The sequence below is a fragment of the Eptesicus fuscus genome, chromosome 20 (assembly GCF_027574615.1).
Source record: "Eptesicus fuscus isolate TK198812 chromosome 20, DD_ASM_mEF_20220401, whole genome shotgun sequence".
Classification (NCBI taxonomy): domain Eukaryota; kingdom Metazoa; phylum Chordata; class Mammalia; order Chiroptera; family Vespertilionidae; genus Eptesicus; species Eptesicus fuscus.
Genome location: NC_072492.1, coordinates 39545683 through 39566134, shown reverse-complemented (window position 1 = coordinate 39566134; position 20452 = coordinate 39545683). Strand labels below are relative to the sequence as shown.

Below are 20452 nucleotides of genomic sequence, written 5' to 3'. Positions count from 1 at the left end.
TTCTTGTCTTGGAAATTCCTGAATCGGGCACAGCAGCCGGTGCTTACACGCATGCCAAATCAGATCAAGTGCAGGCTGGGGGGCAGAGAGCCAGCCTTGCAGAGGCCAGGAGTGGGATCAGTGTGGCCTCCACCAGGCTGGGGTCTGGAGGAAGCCGCAGGGAAGGGGGAGGTTGGAGTTTGGGAACGGGAGGCAGGTGGGGGTGCTCCAGGCCTTCAAGGAGACGCGAGGGGCTAAAAGGAACCGGGCAGTGATCGGAGCGGAGAGCTAGAAGCCTGCCTTTGCCACCCCACACCCTCCTCCTTGTCTTGTCAGCTCCCATCTCACTCTCCTTTGCAGCGTTTCCTGTCCTTGGGCCTCCCTGTCCCCACCTTGCTCTGCTTTCTTCTTTTCTCTGTTGTCATTCCTGCTCAGACCTGTACCTTGAAATCGTCTTATCTTTTCATCTCCCTGCCAGGAAATCCCGGATGCTGGCTTCCCCTGGGATGCTCGCTGGCAGGGGAGGCTCGCAGCACAGGCTCTGTCCATCCTGCCTGGAGCTGCAGTCAGCTGGGGAGGGAGGCTGGGGCTGGGGCTGGGGCACTCAAGCTGAAGGAGGTTCAGTCCCTCTCTTTGCTGCAGCCCAACCCACAGGTCATTATTGCTCCTCTTAGGAGCCTCCAGCTGGAAAATCTTGGTTCTGGACGCTCAAAGCAGCGTGGACAGTGCCCATAGTGTGTGTGCTAATGCCACGGTGGCCTTGCTACCTACGACCTCCTTTTAGGACATGAGATACTTGTGTTAAAGGCGAATGGCACCAAATATTAGACCTGGGTCCTTGAGTTTGGCTAAGGAAGAATTCAGAACCAAGACGCAAACACAAGCAAACGTTTATTTAGAAAGTCACCGAGGAGGAAGGAGTGAGTGAGCCAGCTGGGTTGTAGGAGCTCAGGGAACAAGTTACAGAGGCTAAAGAAGGGCCCCTGGAGCTTAGGGAAAAGAAAGACAAGAGGCACCTGGGGGAAGGAGAGGGGAAAGGTATGGGTGTGCTCCAGAGAGCAAGAGAGAGCTGGGGCCTTGTCTTAAGGGCTTTCATCTGAAGGCCCCAGGCAAGGTCTCAATAGAACAGGCGTCCTCAAACTACGGCCACATGCGGGTGTTTTTGCCATTTTGTATTTTTACTTCAAAATAAGATATGTGCAGTGTGCATAGGAATTTGTCCATAGTTTTTTTAAAACTATAGTCCGGCCCTCCAACGGTCTGAGGGACAGTGAACTGGCCCCCTGTTTAAAAAGTTTGAGGACCCCTGCAATAGAATGTTCATTGGCTTTCCAGGTGTATCTGGTCAGTGTCATGGTCTCCAGTGATTGGTTGGCTGGGAAGGGCGGGGCGGGGGATCTTTAGTCATAGCAGCTGGTCCACTCTTTCATTGCTGCTTTTCTGGACCTGGAGCTAAAATGCAATGGAAGCCTAGACTTTGTCTCTGTGGTCAGCAGACCAGAGGCTGTGTTCCTAAGATCATTCGATGTGGGTCAGAACCTCATCGTCTTGAGCTTGATGCAAGGACTTGTATGGGAACCATATGAGGCTTTGCTCCGGTCCCCCTGTTCCTCCTCTCAGGGGGTCTACCACATGGTTAGAGACATGCTAGGGGAGCAAAGGGCAGGGGGAGGTCTGAACCGCATGATCGGCGATATGAAAGGCCAAAAGGGTCTAAACATCGTGACCAGCGATATGCTAGAGGAGGAGAGGTCACCCGGTGGGGAGGTCCGACAATGCTGCTTTGCCCAGTGGAGGGGAACTCGCTTTAAAACCCTTTGCACTCGGATGTCGAGTGCGACTCGACACGGTTAGCAGTAGAATAAAGGAATCGAAAAAAGCAAATGAGTGCAAAGGGTTAAAGATGCAGTGTGGCTCCAGCAGTGAAGGTCTCTGTGACTGTTGAACTCTTTGCGACTGTTTAACTCTCTGTAACCTCATGCTTGGCTGACTACCCCCAAAACTGGAATGCTGCCCCAAGATGCACATCAGCCCCCCAGGAAGGAGGTTCATGAATGTATAGAATGTCATAACTGCCTGATGTTATCTTTAACTTTCCTTTTTTTTTTTTTAACTTTCCTTTTAATTAGTGATTCATTGTCCTCTGGGAGGTCCACACAATTACCCGCTATCTGGCTTTCCTATAAGCCCTGCTAGGAACCCCCTGTAAAAGGGACCCTGTCCTGGGAGGGGTGTGGCTTCGTCCTGGCCCGCCACCCCTGGAAGTAGCTGCGTTGCCCTTGTGTGTAAGTTTCTCTTATTAACGCTCTTAGGGACTTGAATAAGGCTAGGGGTCAGTTCTTCAGAATCGATCCTGAATTGAGACGTTTGGGGCTTTTCCCCAACACCCAGTTTTGCCTGGTATCTGGGACTTTCTGCCCTGATGTCCTTCTGTACCTGGCCTAGCGTTCCTGCTCTGCTCACGTCTGTCTAACTGCCTGCCCTATCACTTGATTAGTCAGTCAACAAACGTTTCCTGAGGACCGACTTTGCCAGGCACTGTCCTGGATGCTGAGGATACAGCAATAAACAAGAATTGGTCCTTATCCACTGCCTTCTGGGGTAGGTAAGCAGGACAATGGGTGATACAACACAGGGAGGGAGGGAGGGAGGGCTGTGCAGAAGAAGGGTTCCTTAGCCGGTCCTCTCCCCTGACCAGGCTGAAATGGATGAAATGAACACATGCTGGGTGCCTACTACGTGTGCCTGCAGTATGCTTGATGTTTTGCATACCTTTCCCATTTAACCCTCGAAGTAACCCTAGGAGGTAGGTGCTGTGATTGCCCCTGTTTTACAAAGTGAAAGTGGAAGCACGGAGTGACACTAAGGCGACACCCACAAGATCAGGGAGCCAGGACCTCGGAAGGCAGCAATGTAAGGGACTCTTCGGAAGCCGCCAACTGGATCATGCTAGAACCCCTGCCCCTGCCCCTGCCCCTGCCCCTCTCCTGTGCACACAAGGTGTGGGTGTCCGCTGGTTCTCCGGAAACTTGTGGGGAGGGGCAGCCTTCTGGATTGTCTGGGAAGACAAGCTCTACCCATTTCACAGATAAGGAGACTGAGCTCCAGAGATGAATGTGACCTTCTCAAGGATCTATTCCCAGAGGGGGGCTTGCTAGGTCCCCCTCGGGTCTCAGTGACTCACCAGGCCCCACAGTGTTGTGCGGGGCGGGAGCGCGCGGGAGTCCCTTGGAAACAGACCTGCTCCGGTCCCACCAGCCTCGGGACCTGAAGCGGCATCTCTCCCGGGCGGCCCGGTGGCCACTCGGGGGCTGTCAATGACTCCCCACCCCCACCATCACCGCGGTCCCAGCGTCCCTCCCAGAGCCGCAGCCTTCGCGGAGCTCGGCTACAATCGCGGAGATACCAGAATCAGACCCAAAGGGCCTGGGGGTAGGGCTCGGCGGGGCGGGCCGGGCCGGGGCGGAGCGCGGGGCGGAGGAGGCTCTGGCGCCGGCGGCGTCCCAGGCTGGGTCGGGACCGCGCTCGCCTTCCTCGCCGCGCGCCTCGGCCCCATGGACGCCCTGTGCGGCTCCGGGGAGTTCGGCTCCAAGTTCTGGGTAAGGAGGTGTCTCGGGTCCGAGAGCGCGCGCCCCCGGCGGGCCTCAGAGACCGCACTGGGGAGGGGGCCGAGCGACGCCGGGAGGGTGTCTGACCGCGCGCTCAGAGCCGGCCCCTCGGGGCACCCCGACATGCCTGCCCTGCCCTCCCCCGCCGCGTGGAGGAGCTGGGGCCGCGGGGCGCTGGGCTCCTGGGGCGCCGTGGGTGGCGTTCGGAATCGGAAGGTGCCCCCACTTGCCGCGTCGCCTGGGGCTGACCGCAGGGTGCAGGAAGGGCATTTCCCCGTTAGCTACGGGCCTGGTGCCCCCGTCCCGGGGCGGCTGAGCACTCCTACACCTGCCCCGTGGCCCAGGGCATCCAGGGCTGTTGTTCAACCAGGGATTTGGGGAGGGTGGCCCCCTGGACTCTGCCCTTCTTGTAAAGGGTTCCTGCCGCCTTCTTTCCTGGGGGCAAGAGCAGCCGGAGAGCCGGCGGCCCTCGCTGCCCTGGGCTGGGGAGGGAAGGGCAGCCCTCACGCTGGAGGCAGGCCCTTACAGGTCCCGGGATTACCTGGGCCAGCGGCCGCCTACAGATGGGAAGGGAGGCCCAGCGAGAGGCAGGGCCTGGCCTAAGTCACCTCGCTAGAGGAGCGCAGAGCTGGACTGGAAAAGCGGCCTTTTGACGGATACACCAACCCCCTTTCTAAGCCGTCAGGGTGCTTTCCGGAGCTGACCCCCGGTCCCCAGGAGCCGGGGCGCATGCACTGTCAGCCCCGGTGCTCTCCTGCAGCTCCCTGCCCACCGAGGGCAGCTCCCTTGACCTTCGCTGCAGCCCTGGGAGGCACGTGATACTGTGTCTCCATCGTACAGATGGGCTCAGATGGAAAGGGCTTGTGTGTGGTCACCCAGGCAATGCCCACCATAGGCTGGTCCCAAATCCCGGGCCTGGGAACCTCAGTCTCTAACCCCTTTCCCATGTCAAGTATTTGTACATATATGCCTAGTGTGTGTGTGCCAAGTGTGTGTTACCATGGGTGTGTATTTGTGTGTGTGTTGTGTGTGTGTGTGTGTGTGTGTGTGTGTGTGTACATAAGTGTGTATATACAGGCAGGAACCCCACTATGGGCTGAGTGTGGAATGGGCTGTGGGGGTTACATGGATTTTTGAAACTTGGGGCAATGGAGCACCTGTAAAAAAAAAAAAAAAGTATCTTTGGAGAATGTGTCTTTCTCTCCGGGTCACTAAAGGGTTAACCAGAGATGATGTGGCTTTTCTGGAGCTGCCCACCCACCCCACATGAACACCATCTGTCACTCAGCCTGCACTGGGCACTCGTCACCAGAGTCTGATGGTTGCACCCTTGGCTCATGAGTATCCAGCTGACCCTTGAACGGTGCAGTGGTCAGGTGTGTGCTGACCACCCATGCAGTTGAAATCTGTGCATAACTTAAGTCGGCCTTCCGAATGCAGTACCTGAATTCCCAACCACTAGTTAACCCTTAAGCAACGTGGGTTTGAACTGCGCCTTCCAATTGAACTGAGTGGATCAACTGAAAATATTCTGTATCTAAGTGGACCCAGGAAGTTCAAAACCCGCGTTATTCAAGGGCAAACTGTATGTCCTTTCTCTGCCCACCTGAGCCTGGCTGGGGTGGCCGTGGCATGGTCGTGATGTCTGGGTGACCAAGCAGAGGGCTTGCAAATCAAGGGGGCAGATGTGTCCATGCCTCAAGTGCAAGGGCTACCCTGTTCCTGGGTGGACAGTGACCCTGAGAGCTTAGGACTGTACAGAGACAAGCTTTGAGGAACTTGGAGTTGGGATACTCAGGATTCCCTTCTTGTTCCAAGCTTAGAGATCCTTTGACTCTACCCTTCCATGATATTGGAGAACTCAAGGATCAGAGCCTGGGGGCGTGGAGCAGCTAGCCCATCCTCTCGTTGTAGAGCTGGGGAAACTGGGTGCCAGGGAGGGAATGGACTTGTCGGGGTCACACAACAATCAGTTGCAGGGTGCCGGACTGGGAAGCAGGACCCCTGGGATGTGGTCCTGCCATTGCCTGTCTGTGCTCCTTTGGGCTTCTGGGCCTCCTTGTCCCTGAACTTCTTGTGGCTCGTGAGCTGTATGTATCTGCTCTGAGGACCTCAGGGTTCATGGGAGTCACCACATCTACACTGAGTGGCCAGATTAGTATGATCTCTGAATGCATAATAATCTGGCCACTCAGTGTATATCCTATATAATGAAAGGCTAATATGCAAATTGTCCCCTCGACCAGGAGTTCAACCAGCAGGCAGGCCGGCCAACCACCCATGTCCCCTCCCCCTGGCCAGGCTGGCCGGACCCCACCCATGCACAAATTTATGCACCGGGCCTCTAATATATATATACCGAGTGGCCAGATTATTATGCGTTCAGAGATCATAATAATCTGGCCACTCAGTGTATATTAGGTCTGAGGGATGTCATCTATGGGGGATGTCTGCTCGGATACCTCAAAGGACACGGGAAGTGACTCTTCCTCACCGCAGTCTCTATACACCCTCCATCTCCCAATGATCTCTTGGCTCCTGAAAGCTGTTCCCAGCTGCACCCAGTGTGGCTGGCGTCTGAGGGTGGGGCAGGGAGAAAGCAGAAAGGTTCCCAGCTCATCCTCCGAAGGTTTGCACAACTGAGACAAGGGTGGGTCTGAGGCCAGGGAAGGCTGGAGCTGTGGCCTCAGCTCTGGCTCAGTTACCCAAAAAGCCTGGAACCCTGGGCTACTCATTTGTGGTGCGCTAATTTGCATTTCATATTATGCAGGTACATCTGCACCCGAATCTTTTCTCTTAGGGGCTTGTGGGTGAGCTACCTTGTGGGAAGTAGATCAGGGCACCCTGAGGCAGGAGTGGAAACGTGGGGGCGAGCGTAGGCATGGTTCAGGCCCCTCCGAGCCACTCGTTTCCTCTACCAAGTCTTTTTGCCAGCTTAGCCTCACAGCCTGTTTTCCCACCTGGGAAATTTCAAAATAACCCATCTCCTAACCATCTCTTGTGGAGATGAAATGAGATAGGGAATGTGAAATGATACTGAGAATGAAAAAAACTCTCTATGGATGGCAGGTCATGGCATTCCTTGGGAAGAAGAGTGGCGAGAAAGAGAAATGAAGTTAGAAGGGAGTGTTGGAGCTGGCAAGACCTACAAGAAAGGGGCTGGCAGGGTCCGTGGGCCAGGGACTCCCTTTTCAGCTCTTTGCTGGGGATTTGGGGGCCAAATCCATCCATTTCAGCCCCAGATGAATCTGAGGGTAGCAGACTCAAGGGGACCCACACCTGTGCGCCCACACACCATGTACGGGGTGAATGGTTTATCTTTTTTTAAATCTCTCTCTCATCTCTACCTACTCTGGGGCAGATTACCAACATCTCTGAGTGTGCCTTGGGAATTTATATAGAAAAACATTCTAAAAGAATAAAGTATGACCAAATTGCCCAAGGCTCATGAAGACAGAGATGCCGATAGAACAAAGGAGGTGAGGATGTCCCTTTGCTGCACCCTGCTGTCCCCTGCCTGGAGGGTTGCTCTCTGCTCTGAGCAGCAGCCAGGGGGTGAAGACGGTGCATGGAGAAGGGCTGGGCTGTTTACCCTCAGGAGGTCTTGACCTATTTGCAGAATCAGCCTTGTTCTGATGGCCCAAGAAGCCCCTAGGAGGCTGATGATGGCTGTGCAATCTGAAGGTCCTGGGTATGAAGCTGTCCAAAGATAGCAATGTTTGCCTGATGAGCAGTGAGCTCCCTCATCGCTGGTTAGTGACCACTTGTGGGGATGGCAGAGAGAAGATTCAAGTCAAAGAAGGGGTTGGGGTCTCACCCTGAAATTCCAACTAGAAAGAGGGAAGATGTGGCCAATGAGAGGTTGGCTGGTCCTTCCTCTGAGATGTCCAGACCTCTCTTTCCCTGGCGCTCTCCCCGCTTCACACATAGAGTTTACGTAGGAGCAGCTCTTGGTAGAGGCCTCTGGGTCTCTCACGGGTCAGGGGCCAGCACGTTCACGGTCCACTGGACTGTTTACCCACCCCTGGGAGTGGCAAAGCCCTCGTCCCTCGGAGGCTCAGCTCCCTGTGTCTCCTGCTCTGTTCCAACTAGTCCCATCTGTCACTCACTATGGACAAATGACTGTCTCTGGGCTCCGGCTGAATGGAGGTGGGCTCTGGGGCCCCCTTCAGGTCTAGTTGCCCAGTGCCGGTTCTGGGAGTCCGAGCCTCAGGCTTGGGGAAGGGGGGAAGGTGGCCAGGCTCCTGGGTATCGCTGTCTCCCCAGGCTTCTCCTCCTGGGCTGCTTCCTCGCCGAGTAGGCGGCTGCCGGAACTTATGAGTAATGGGCGAGACTGACTCCAGTGTACTTTGACTCTCAAATAAAGACTGTGGCATGCGAAGCTGTGGGAAACTGGCATTGGCAGGGCCCCTACGGTAGGCAGGTGGGCACCAAAGCTCCTCCCTCAGGAACCAGTCTCCCCAGATTCCAGGGCCCCTAGAATCGCCTGCCTCCATCCCATCTGGGGACCGTGAACTTGGGGTTGGATGGCTTGAAATTCTGAGTTCCTGGCTTCTGGTGGGAGGATTTGGTCCCTGTGTCCCCAAGCTGGCTTCTTCCCAACCTGCTGCTCCCTCACTTAGGGAAGGAAATGAGTCAGGGAAGTAGCATTTGGGAGGGAACTTTGCCCAGGCCGTGTGCTGGCCCCCAGACAGAGAAGTGCTCTGGGGCACCAGGCCAGCCCCCAGGGAGGGTGGTCCCGGCAGGAACAGGCGCTGACCCACCTGGGAGGCAGGAGCCTGGGCTCTGTCCACCCCACCCTGGTGGGACCGTCCCGGGGCCGCAGGTGGAGCCGGATCCCGGGGGAGGGTTGAGACTTGGGTGTGCCACTGCTGGGTGGCTGGGCCTGTCCCCTCCCCCACCTGGGGCTAGCTCTAGCTGGGGGCGGTGCAGGGGGAGAGGGATAATTGAGGCTTAACCTTCGATTGGCTTTCTCCTCCTAACTGGATATTCAGGTTTCTAGTGTACCGGCTCCCAGAACCCAGCTGGTCTCTTACTTCCACGCCGCCCCTTCCCCTCAGCTCTGTAAGCAAGGAGGTGACTGGGGTGGGGGTGGCTGCAGGGCTGAAAGGAGATTTTTCATGTTTCAGGTGATCTGGACGCGTGTCCTATCCCCGAGGCGGGATGTCATGCCGGAGTCCTACAGGGTATAGAGGAAGGACCCCAGAACCCAGGGTTCGGGGTGGGGACTCTGGAGCTAGACTGCCCAGGTTCCTGCCCCGGTGTCAGACCATGGGAGCTGGGGCCGGTCACTTTCCAGCCGAGGGTCTCCGTGTTGTGAACACTCAGTGATAATCCTGGAACACAGTGGTGCTCAAATGACCGAAGTTGCTGTGGGCCGGCACGGCTCCTTTCAGAAGTGGCCAGACCAGCCGGGCCTGTGAGCCATAGAGGCCCCCCGCCACGTGTCCCCCCCTCCCCCCCACACACACAGCCAGGCTTTGCCCCACACCCAGGCCCTTCCAGAGGCGGCTGTTTTAGCCCCAGGAGGTCCCTGAATGCGAACGGGGATCAGAGCCCTTTCTGTACCCCCATTTCTGCTGAGATACAGGAACTTGTCAGTTGATCCCTTCTCCCACTTCTCCCCCACCCCACAGGATTAAGGAAGTAATTACTCTCCTGATGATATCGGCTGTCAGCAAGTCTGGGGTGGGGGTGGCGGCTGGGAAGTCCCTGACCGAGTGTGGCCAGCTGGCTCAAAGGGCTCTAGGGTCCTCAGTCCCACCTGTCCCCGGCTGGGCTGGGGTCTACAGGGTCTTCAGCCGCAGGGCCCAGTCAGGGGCCCTTGTACTAGTAAGATCCATCAGCTGTGTAATCGCATTATTAAGGAAGCTGTTGTTGCTGTGGGAACTGTGTGGGTGACAGCTGTGGAGTGAGGGAGGGAGATAAGGTCAAAGAGGTGGGAGAGCCCTGGCTGGTGGTTAGAGCTCAGTGGTTAGAATGTTGGCCCGTGCACCGAAGGTTCTCAGATTCGATTCCCGGTCAAGGGCATGTTCCTGGGTTGCAGGTTCGATTCCCAGCCCTGGTTGGGGCATGTGCAGGAGACAACCAATCAATGTATCTCTCTCACATCAATGTTTTTTTCTCTCTCTCTTTCCCCCAGTTCCTCCCCCCTCCCATTCTCTCTAAAAATCAATGAAAAAAATATCCTCAGGTGAGGGTTAAGAACAACAACAGCCCTAGCCCGTTTGGCTCAGTGGGTAGAGTGTCGGCCTGTGGACTGAAGGGTCCCAGGCTCGATTCCAGTCAAGGGCAGGCTCGATCCCCAGTAGGAGGCGTGCAGGAGGCAACTGATCAATGATTCTCTCTCATCGTTGATGTTTCTATCTCTCTCTCCTCCCTTCCTCTCTGAAATCAATAAAAATATATTTAAACCACAACAAAAAGGTGAGAGAGGCAGGTAATGAGGGTCACATGAGGACTTTGACTTTTACTCTGAGTGACGTGGGGAGTCCTTGGTGGCGTAGAACCGAGCAGTAACATGGGCGTGTCGCCTAGCTTAGATTTCATAAAGCTCTGCCTCTAGCTGCTGTGCTGGAAAAGGCTGCCGGGCAAGTGGCAGGGGTGGGAGCAGGAGCCCAGAGCGGGGGCTATGGCAGGTGGGGGAGTGGGCGGAGAGAGTCAGTAGGATTCTGGATCCATCAAGGAGACCCAGATGAAGTTGCCTTTTTAATAGATAAGAACAGTCGACTACAGCACTCTCATCTAGTTCACCCTGATCCTTTGGAAGGTAGTGATCAGGATTTGCTGAAGGGGTGAATGTGGGGTGTGACAGAAAGAGAAGAATTAAGGATGACTCCAAGGATCTGGCTTGGAGAAGGAAAGCGTTACCCTCCATCGAGGTGGGCAGGCTGGAGAGGAGGGGATGGGCGGGAGTTCAGTTCTGGGCTTGTTGCATGGAACACACCCATCGACGTCCTAGTTATGAGGACATAGGCTCGGATGGGTACCCGCTGCCTTCTGGAGAGGACTCTGCCCAGCTGAGACATGCTTATCTGAAGGAATGGAGCCCAGGCTGGACCTCCCGGAGGGCCAAAGCAGCCACTGAGTCCTCACGCCCCCAAGATCTCTTGATTGCTGTCACAATGCAGGTTGTCTGTGCAATCGAAACAAAGTCCCCACAGCCTCTTGCTCCATCGCCTGCTTTCCTAAGCGTTGCCCTGTTTGAGTCAAGAGACTGTGCTGTGGGGAGCTGCCCAGCATGCCGTCATCACTCCCGTTATGACTCACACGTGGAGACAGATGTTCAGGGAGATGAAGGAGCTCGCCCATGGTTCCATGGTCCAAAAGGGACAACCCTCACGGGATCCTCTGCATCAGGTTCTGGTTCTTCCAGTGGTCACTCCCCGCCTGCCTCAAAGAGCCACTGACTCGCACACCCCTGCAGGGATTTCCTGTCACGCCCTTGAACTCGGGTTCCCTTGTCAATCAATGCGTAGACCATTTCTGGGCGCCTCCTGCGTATCTGGCCCTGTGCCGGAAGTTGGAGGATGTGGGCCAGGGAATAGGGCCTCGTGTCTGTCCTCAAGGGCTCGCGTTTCTATAGGAGGGAGGATGTGTTCAGAGGCACAGGGGGCGTGGCCTGGGAGAAACCCCAGTTTGGCATCACAAGGCTTGGGGTCCTTGCTCCTGTTACCAGAGCAGGGGAAGCCTGCTTTTCTCTTTAGCGAGCTGGGCCTAATACTGCTCCTCCTCTCTGCTTCCGGAAGTTGTTCTGAACCAACCAGCCAGTTAATGACCACTGAAACATAAGGGACCTTTACCTGGCTGCCAAGGCCAGGCAGGATGAAGCAAAGAAAAACCCTTCTGGAGGCTGGGGTGCCCCAGAAGGGCTTCCTGTAGGAGGTGAGGCTCAGGTTGGGCCTAGAGAGATGGGACACGCACTGCAGGCTTGGAGATCGAGCCGTCTGCGTTAGGGGTGGCTGTGGACAGGCTCCCTGAGGGCATCTAAGTGGCTGGGCTCAAAGGGCTCGCTGAGATGACAGTAGAATGCATACATACGTGGGTCCACTCACACAACAGACCACTAGGCAGTAAAGAGGACGGGGTGTCCTTACACTCAACCCCACGGTCACACCACTCGAAAGAGGTACAGCCGCTTGTATTGAACTTTGCAATGAACAACATACACACGGTCAAAAAGTGTCAACTTGGAATATTTATTTAACAGAAGTTCTGTGATGTTTCTACACCGGAAGGGTGAGGACGCTCAAGAGACTAGGACCGCCTCACCTTCCAAAGGGAAAGCAAATAGTGATTATCAAATCATCGTCAATCAGATAATAATGGCCAAAGCGAATGGCTTAGACTATGGCAGTAGATGCCAGAAGAAAGTTAGCCCGTTTGAACGTATTTACCCTGGGAAAAGGAGCTAAAGGGGCGAGTGGGGAGGCAAGGTACCATTTTCTTTTTCACAGTGTGACTTTTTAAATTATGTGCATGTATAACTTTGACAAACAATAAAAATGATAATTAGGTCTATTTTCAATTAGAAGGTAGGGGTTAACAGTTGTCTCTAGGTAGATGAAATTGCGGGTGGTGTTTTATTACTTACTTTTGTTTTGTTTGTTTTTTCTTTGTGTGGGTGGTTTTTTTAAAAAAAAATTGTTTATATTTTCTGAGCTTTCTGTAAAGAACATCTAATTCTTTGCAAGAAAGGAAAAAAAGATGAGTTGATTGATGGCCTTGGAGGAGACAATCTCAGTAAAATACGTGTTTGCGTGTATTCTTCCATCTCTTTCAAAAAAGTTCTTAGGTGGAGTTAGAGTCCAAGACAAGAGGGGGGGGTCTTGTCTGGACTCACTGGTTCCCCAGGACACCCGGCTTTTGGTGCTAGAACCAGGACACTCCCACGCAAACCAAGATGGTTGGTCACCCCAGGCCTGGTCATGTACAAAGCTCTCTCCGCATCCTGTTGCTCCTTTGAGCTTACAGCCACCCAGGGAGGTGGGTGGGGTGGGGGACGGCCTCCCTCATTTTACAGGAGAGGCATGAAATCTCGGGGAAGCTCTCTGGCCCTTCTTGGGAAAGGCTTAGAGAGAAAGTGGGATCTTCCACTATGTGCATAGGTTGTTCTGATAAAATAAAAAATTAATTTGAAAACGAGTAGAACTCTAGAATGGCAGCGAGCAGGTCGGTGGTTGCCAGTGGGACGGGCTGTAAAAGGGCACAAGGGAGCTTGTGGGAGGATGGAAATCTCCGTCTTTATTGGGGCGGTGGTTTGGCAGTTGTGTACACCTGTCAAACCCATTGGATCATGGACTTTAAATGGGTGCAGTTTCTTGTACTTAAATTATACCGCAGTTGAGAGGGAGAGAATATGAGGAAATGGGGCAACCAGGACCTCCTAGGAGAGCTCACACTCGGGACAACACGTGCTTGTTGGCACACTTACTCTCTCATCTTCACACGCCTTCTGACCCCGTGCGCACGGAGTGTCTCTTTGGCCCAGCCACCGCCCTGGAGGGAGAGCCCAATGCTGCCGAAGGCGGCCAGAGCACTGACTTGTCCCCTCTGCCCCCAGGACGCCAACCTGTCCTTGCACACAGACACCCCGGACCTCACTCCCTGCTTCCAGAACTCCCTGCTGGCCTGGGTCCCCTGCATCTACCTGTGGGCCGCTCTGCCCTGCTACCTGTTCTACCTGCGGCACCACCACCAAGGCTACATCGTCCTCTCCACCCTCTCCAGGCTCAAGACGGTCAGGGGCTCGGGGCTCTCCTGCGGGTGGGGCTGGGGCCCCGGGAAGCGGGGGGTGGGGGGGTTCTTTTTTGAATGAGTCCCTTCCCCCACCCTCAGCAGCTAGACAGGACCTCCCAGCCTCACCACCAGCTGCTCTGGCCATGGCAGCTTGCCAAGTGAGTCTGCAGCCAACTGATACAGTCCCTGCTTGGGGAGGTGCAAGCAAAGCTTCCGCCAGGGCTCTCCCACCCTTGAGAAGCTTCCAGCCTTCAGGGCCAGGCCCAGGCCGGCCCGGTAGCTTCAGGAGCAAGAAGTGATCGTCCCCACCTCTGGGCATGTCCGCGCCAACTTGTGCCCTCTCTGTAGGTCTTGGGTGTCCTGCTGTGGTGCGTCTCCTGGGCTGACCTCTTCTACTCCTTCCATGGCCTGGTCCACGGCTGGGCCCCCGCCCCCGTCTTCTTTGTCACCCCCTTGGTGGTGGGGGTCACCATGGTCAGTGGGGGGCCCTGGAAGCTGAGTCGGGGAGGGTCTCCAGTGGGTTGTGGGATTGTGGTAGGGGAACCGTGGGCTCTGAGGAGAACCTGGACACCTTAGCAGTGGGAAGAGGATGGGGGTGACCCCACAGACATCTGACCATGGGAGGGGGAGGAAGGGAGGCAAGCCCAGATGTGTGTGCTCTAGCCCCGCTTCCCCTGCCCTCCCCGCACAGCTGCTGGCCACCCTGCTGATCCAGTACGAGCGGCTGCAGGGGGTGCAGTCCTCGGGGGTCCTCATCATCTTCTGGTTCCTGTGTGTGGTCTGCGCCATCATCCCCTTCCGCTCCAAGATCCTTTCAGCCATGGTGGAGGTAAGGAGAAAGAGGGGCACCTGCCGATCCAGACCTGTCTGGGAGGTGAACTCAGGGTCAAGGTCACTGCTGGTCCCAGGCTCCTCCCCTCTGCCCCTCCCTGGCTCCCAGGACTTCCTCTGGGACTGAGTTCAGTCCTTTTTGTGTTGTTCTCTACATGCTGTATCCCTGCTGGGAAGCAGAACAGAACGGGGAAGGGGGGTCAGGCTGAGGACCAGTGTAACGCAGGGGAATGGGGCCATTGGTGGATATTCATGGGAGCGCAGGGGGCTGTTCTGTAGCCTCCATGGCCAGTTTCTGTGAGGTGACACACAGGCGTGGAGAGTTCTGGCTCCCCTGGAAGTCCCATGGTCTTGTTCTCCCCTTTCTTCCCACCTTCCTCCGTTCCTGGCCTTCCTCTTGATCTGCGGTGGGGCTGATGGTAGGTGGCAGGAACCCTGGGAGGCAATCTAGCATCTCCCCATTTCTCCATCTCAGGGGTGGCTTGGAATAATCCCCTATTCTCTGTGTGACCTTAGGCAAACTCTTTAGCCTTTTGGAGCTTCATTTCCTCAGTTGGAAAGTAGGTGTCGCAGACTTCCTACCTTGTAGGGGAGACAAGGAAGGTTGGACAAGGTGATGCGGGGGAGGTGCTTGGCACAACGCCTGAGGCAGGGCAAGTCCTCACTGAACAGGGGCCCCCTCATGACCCCCCTCCCCCCAGAGGAGCCTGGCGTTCTGATGCTCCTCCCCGTTGTCCCCCCAGGGCAAGATCTTGGACCCCTTCCGCTTCACTACCTTCTACATCTACTTCGCCCTGGTGTTCTTTGCCCTCATCCTGTCCTGCTTCAGGGAGAAGCCACCGTTTTTCTCCCCGAAGAACGTCGACCCTGTGAGTTTCCCACGGAGGCTGGGCGGGAGTGGAGCTTCCACGCTCGGCCCTCAGCCAGCCCTTCCCAGCAACTTCCAGTCCCTTCCATGCCCAGGTCATCTCCCCACGTGCCACCTGGGCTTGGAGCTGGAGGGCGAGGGGCCCTCCTCCCTCTACTCCGCCATGAGAGGGTGGCAGGCACTCCTGATTTCCCCCATTCCACTCTTACCGTCTAGAACCCCTGCCCGGAGACGGACGCTGGCTTCCTCTCCCGCCTGTCTTTCTGGTGGTTCACAAAGTGAGTTGGTTCTTCCTCTAGGCTGGGCCAGAGGGAGGGGTCCAGGAGATAGGGGGTAAGAGGGAGGAAGGGGAGCAGGCTGGAAGTTCAAGGGCCTGCGGAGCTGGGCCTGGCTGGCCCCTCTACCCCAGACCCCCTCCTCAGTGGCCTGGGGCAGGAGAGGATGGGGAAGCCTGCTTGTTTGGGCTGGAGGCTGCGTGCAAAGGCCAGGCCTGGCCCAGGCTCCAGGCCACAGGCCAGCCCTGCGTCTGGCAGGTGGCGAGGACAGGCCCAGGGGCTAGAAGGAACCCTTAATTAGCTCTACGCTCTTCTGTCATCTCCTTGGCCGCCTGTCAGAGTGGCTTGAGCAGGATAATTGTGTCTGTGACCTGAGTGACAGCTCGCTAACCCTGCAGCATTGAAGAGGGCCCCAGCCAGCATGCACTTCATCACCAGACCCAGGGGCCAATGGCGCATCTGGGGAAGAGGGAGAGAAGGGGGCTGAGAGAGGAACTTGGGATGGGAGGCAGTGGCCTCCAGCCTGCTCACTGTGGCAATAAAGGAGACACCTCCCTAGGGACCCCCTTCCTTCTGGACACCCTGGTCCTAGTTCCAGGCTGCTAAACTCTGCCCCCTGTGGGGCCATCTGCCTGCCCCAGGCTGGCCATCCTTGGCTACCGGCGCCCCCTGGAAGATCAGGACCTCTGGTCCCTGAACAAGGAGAATCGCTCTGAGCTGGTGGTGCAGAGACTGCTGGAGGCCTGGAAGAAGCAGCAAAAGCAGGCAGCACAGTAAGGCCCTCCCAGTCCCCACACCTCTCCACCCGGCCCCTTCATGCACCCTGGTCTCCTGAGGGGAGGCTGCTGGACCCGGGATGATTGCAGGGAGAGGGTAGGGAGAAGAGCAGGGCTAGGAGGTCCTGAGGTGGGACACTTGGGCCTGGGTGGGCCAGCTCTCCCCGCCTCTGCTGAGGCCAGAGAATGGCTGCCACTTTCGGAGCACTGATTCTACCCCAGGCATGGCCCTGAGCACGGAGAGGAACTCAATCTCCAGCAACCCTACGCTGTGCATTCTGTTGTCTCCTCGTTACAGCTGGGGGCACAGAGGCTTAATGGAGCACCCAACGTCCCCTCGTTGGTGGTAGAGCTGGAATCCACACCCAATTGTCTGGCCCCACTGTTCTCACCACTGCACCACCAGGCCCAAGTGAAGGGTAGAGTCCAGGGACTTCCCTCAGGAGAGGCAGGGGCTGGAGAAGATGGCCCTTCAGCTGAGGGGCCTTCCCACTGGCAGCCTCCCACTGGCAGCCTCCCACCAGGAAACCCATCTCTGGCCTCCTGCCCAGCCGAGAGCTGGGGCTCTGAGTCCTCCCTCCCTACCACTGCTGACCCTGGGACAGGCCCCTCCCCAGGATCCCAGTGCGTGTTCAGTCAGAGCCCTGATTACCCCCGGGCTGTCGGAGGAGCCACAGGCTTGAGCTCGGTCAGCAATGCTGTGGCTTCCGTGGCTGGGAGCCTCTGGGAAGCCCTATGGACCCCCAGTCTGCGTGGTCACTCCTCTGGCATCTCCGTGTCACCTCTACCCCCTCCCTGCTCAGCTCCCCGGTGACTAGGCCGCTAGCCTTCCCTGCCCATGCATCCCTTCCCTCTCAGCATCCTCCCTGGGGTGGCAGCAGCAAGCCAGAGGCTGGCCATTGCTGGGTTATCGTCCTCAGGTAGCAGCTAGGGTACCACTCATACCCCCTCTAGCACCGGAGGACAGAGTGTCCTGGGGAATTACCTGGACAGTCACCTTGCCCCTCCCCGTCCCAGTCCTGAAAGTCAAGAAAGCAGCTCCCGCCGAAACCGGTTTGGCTCAGTGGATAGAGCGTCGGCCTGCGGACTGAAAGGTCCCAGGTTCGATTCCGGTCAAGGGCATGTACCTTGGTTGCGGGCACATCCCCAGTAGGAGGTGTGCAGGAGGCAGCTGGTCGATGTTTCTCTCTCATCGATGTTTCTAACTCTCTATCCCTCTCCCTTCCTCGCTGTAAAAAAATCAATAAAATATATTTTTTTTAAAAAAGAAGAAGAAGAAAGCAGCTCCCCTCTTCTCCTCACTCACCCCAGGGGCTTGGCTTCATGGGGCCCATTCCTACCCACTGCTCCTTCCTCCCTGACCAGACACAAGGCCGCCGCGGCACCTGGGAAGACAGTGTCCGGTGAGGATGAGGAGCTGCTGGGGGGCCGGCCCAGGCCCCGGGAGCCCTCCTTCCTGCAGGCCCTGCTGGTCACCTTTGGCCCCGGCTTCATCATCAGCACCTGCTTCATGCTCATCCAGGACCTGCTCGCCTTCGTCAACCCGCAGCTGCTCAGGTCTCACCACCCTCCCTCTTGCTGCAGCCCTTCCCTGGACCGGGGGACGGCGGGCTGTCCCTGAGGACCGAGCCCAGAGGATGGGACGACATGTAGTGAAAAGAGCCCCAGCCCAGGAAGCGAAGGGGCTCTCTCCACTTTCTGGGTGCCCTAAGGCAGTGGCAGTGCCTCTCACCTCAGTTTCCCCATTCGCATCCAGCTTGTATTTACCAGGTGCATATTGTGTGCCGGGCTCCCTGTCGAATGCATTAACATTCTTTAAATCCTACAAAGTGTCCCTATTCCCATTTTACAAACGAGGAAGCAAAAAACTAAATTTAAAACACACACACACACACACACACACACACACACACACACACACGGCCCTAGCTGGGTTTTCTCAGCGGATAGAGCATTGTCTCCCAGACTGAAGGGTCCTGGGTTTGATTCCTGGTCAAGGGCATGTACCTCGGTTGCAGGCTCCTCCCCAGCACCCCTGGGTGCAGGAGACAACCAATCAATGTGCCTCTCTCACATCGGTGTTTCTCTTTCTGCCTCTCCCCCTCCCTTCCACTCTCTCTACAATTCAATGGAAAAATATCCTCGGATGAGGATTAACAAAATAAACAAAAATAACAACCGAGGAAGCAAAAACTCAGAGAGTGAAGTGACTTGCCCAAGGGCACCCAGCTGATAAAGATGGATTTGAGTGCTGGGCTCTGATCTCCAGCTACAGCATTCTCTCCAGATGCTAGGCTCTCTCATCTGTCACAGAGTGGCTTGGGCTTGAAGGAGCTCTCACATGAGGGGGGTGGGAAAGAGTGCTGCCTAGCTGCCGAGCCACCAACTCCTTGCCCCTCCATTCAGGCACTCATTTACTCACTGAATATTTATTGAGCCCCAGGGTACTGACATGGTGCCAGATGCTAGGGACGCAGACATCAAACGAGCTATGGTCTTCATGTCTTATGGGAGAAACCAGTGTGTAAATCCATTAGAGCACAATGCGGGCAGAGGTGTTGTAAGTGTCTGGACAACCCCGGGATGGGTGAAGAGGCCAGCTTGGGAAGGAGCAAGGGACATTTGCAGGCCAGAGAGGTTATCAAACTTGGAAGGACAAGCAGGGGTTAGTGAACCAGGTGAGGAAGGAGGGGAAGTTGCGAAGGCCTGAGACAGCATGACTCAGGAACTCCAGGTGTTTCTAAGTGCTGGAATGCAGAGGGAGGGGCAGAAAAAAACAAAGGGAGAGGGAGATCCTTGAAAGATTTGCGGCCTGGGAGGGGCATCTGCTTTGCATTTGGAAGGATTCCCAGCCAGTAGTGTGGGGGATGTAGGGCAGGTGGCCAGGTGGAAGCGGGCCAACCAGGGTAGGTGAGAGTCCAGGCCGGGAATGAGATAGGATTCCAAAGCGACTCTGGAGATGGGAGAGGGGGGGTGGTGTGCCAGGGAGAGGGAAGTGTCAAGGGTGACTGGGTTCTGGCTGGGGTGACTGGAGGACGATGGGTCTTTTGCTGAGATGATGAACTCAGTGGGAGGAGGGGGCCGGGCACTGGGCGAGGTGGTGAGTTGAGTCTTGGCCACATGGACCGAAGGTTGGTGGGGAGTTCTCAGTGGATGAGTTAAGTGAGTAGCTGCTGAGAGGGGCAGAGAGGGGGAGGGGTCAGAAGGTTAGAGAAGTAAGGAGGGCTGTGGAAGAGGAGGTGGGTAGGGCCCTGGAGAAGGTCACCAGGGGGCACTGGGGCTGGCCGATGTTGGAGAGGATGGATTTGAGGGGCAAGAGTCTGTATGGTCAACGCAGTAGGCTCTGAGAAGACACAGGAAAGGCAAATCCAGGAACATGTGGCATTACTTCCTGCCATGTGGTCCAAGCAGGCAAGAAGGGCAGGCAGGTGAGGCTGGTGATGAGAGTGATAGAAGGAAGGGGCAGTGGGAGCCACAGTAGATAGAAAAGGAGGTGAAGGCAGAAGGGGGCAAGGATGGAGAGTCATGGTCTTGAGGCAGCACTGGGCTAAGTCCCCCGGGTCTGGGGGGATGGGCAGCAGCCCCCTCCTGAGAGGCTTCAGAGCAGGGGACAGAGTGGAGGCTGAGGGGGAAAGGGGAGGGCAGTAGAGAGAGCAGCCTGGGGAACCCTCTCTCCCCACCCTCATGCTTCTCTTCTGCCCTTGCAGCATCCTGATCAGATTTATTTCAAACCCCACGGCCCCCACCTGGTGGGGCTTCCTGGTGGCCGGGCTGATGTTCGTGTGCTCCGTGATGCAGACTCTGATCTTGCACCAGTATTACCACTGCATCTTTGTGACGGGGTTGAGGCTTCGTACGGGGATCATAGGTGTCATCTACAGGAAGGTCAGCTGGAGCAAGGCACGGGGGTGGGGGTGCTGGGGAGCCTGGCTTGGGGAGCAGCTCATCACCTGCTGTCTACCTGCAGGCTCTGGTCATCACCAATTCAGTCAAACGTGAGTCCACGGTGGGAGAATTGGTCAACCTCATGTCAGTGGATGCCCAGCGCATCATGGACGTTGCCCCCTTCCTCAACATGCTGTGGTCAGGACCTCTGCAGATCATCCTGGCCATCTACTTCCTCTGGCAGGTGATTCTCAGAGCCCGACTTCTGCTCCCTTCCTCTGACCTTGACCTCGCTGAGAAAGGATGAGGGAGGGTTACCTGGGTCAGTGGAGGGGTTGCCTAATGGACACAAGGGCTTCCCTGGGTATTTGGGGTGGGGGTCAGGACTGGGAGGATGCTAGTGTCTGCAACCAAGTCTTTCCAACCTGGATGATTATCCTTCTCAAAGATCCCAGGGGAGAAAAGAGGGACGAGGAAGCAGGGTGTGTGTGA

The 20452-nt window shown here is 56.4% G+C and overlaps 1 protein-coding gene across 2 annotated transcripts in view; it reads left to right on the top strand.

Moving 5' to 3' along the window:
* Positions 1 to 3527: 3527 nt before the first annotated feature.
* The window catches only part of ABCC3 (ATP binding cassette subfamily C member 3), a 38092-nt gene continuing 21167 nt past the window's right edge, over positions 3528 to 20452 (top strand). The window contains exons 1-10 of one of the 2 annotated variants that reach the window (XM_028128637.2): positions 3528 to 3578; positions 13150 to 13326; positions 13674 to 13799; positions 14017 to 14154; positions 14900 to 15025; positions 15241 to 15302; positions 15941 to 16072; positions 17441 to 17632; positions 19783 to 19960; positions 20043 to 20204. In XM_028128637.2, coding sequence (XP_027984438.2) covers positions 3534 to 3578; positions 13150 to 13326; positions 13674 to 13799; positions 14017 to 14154; positions 14900 to 15025; positions 15241 to 15302; positions 15941 to 16072; positions 17441 to 17632; positions 19783 to 19960; positions 20043 to 20204 — 1338 coding nt within the window. In that variant the 5' untranslated portion in view covers positions 3528 to 3533. The remainder of the gene's footprint in view (positions 3579 to 13149; positions 13327 to 13673; positions 13800 to 14016; positions 14155 to 14899; positions 15026 to 15240; positions 15303 to 15940; positions 16073 to 17440; positions 17633 to 19782; positions 19961 to 20042; positions 20205 to 20452) is intronic. The other variant, XM_028128636.2, reaches the window with a different exon arrangement.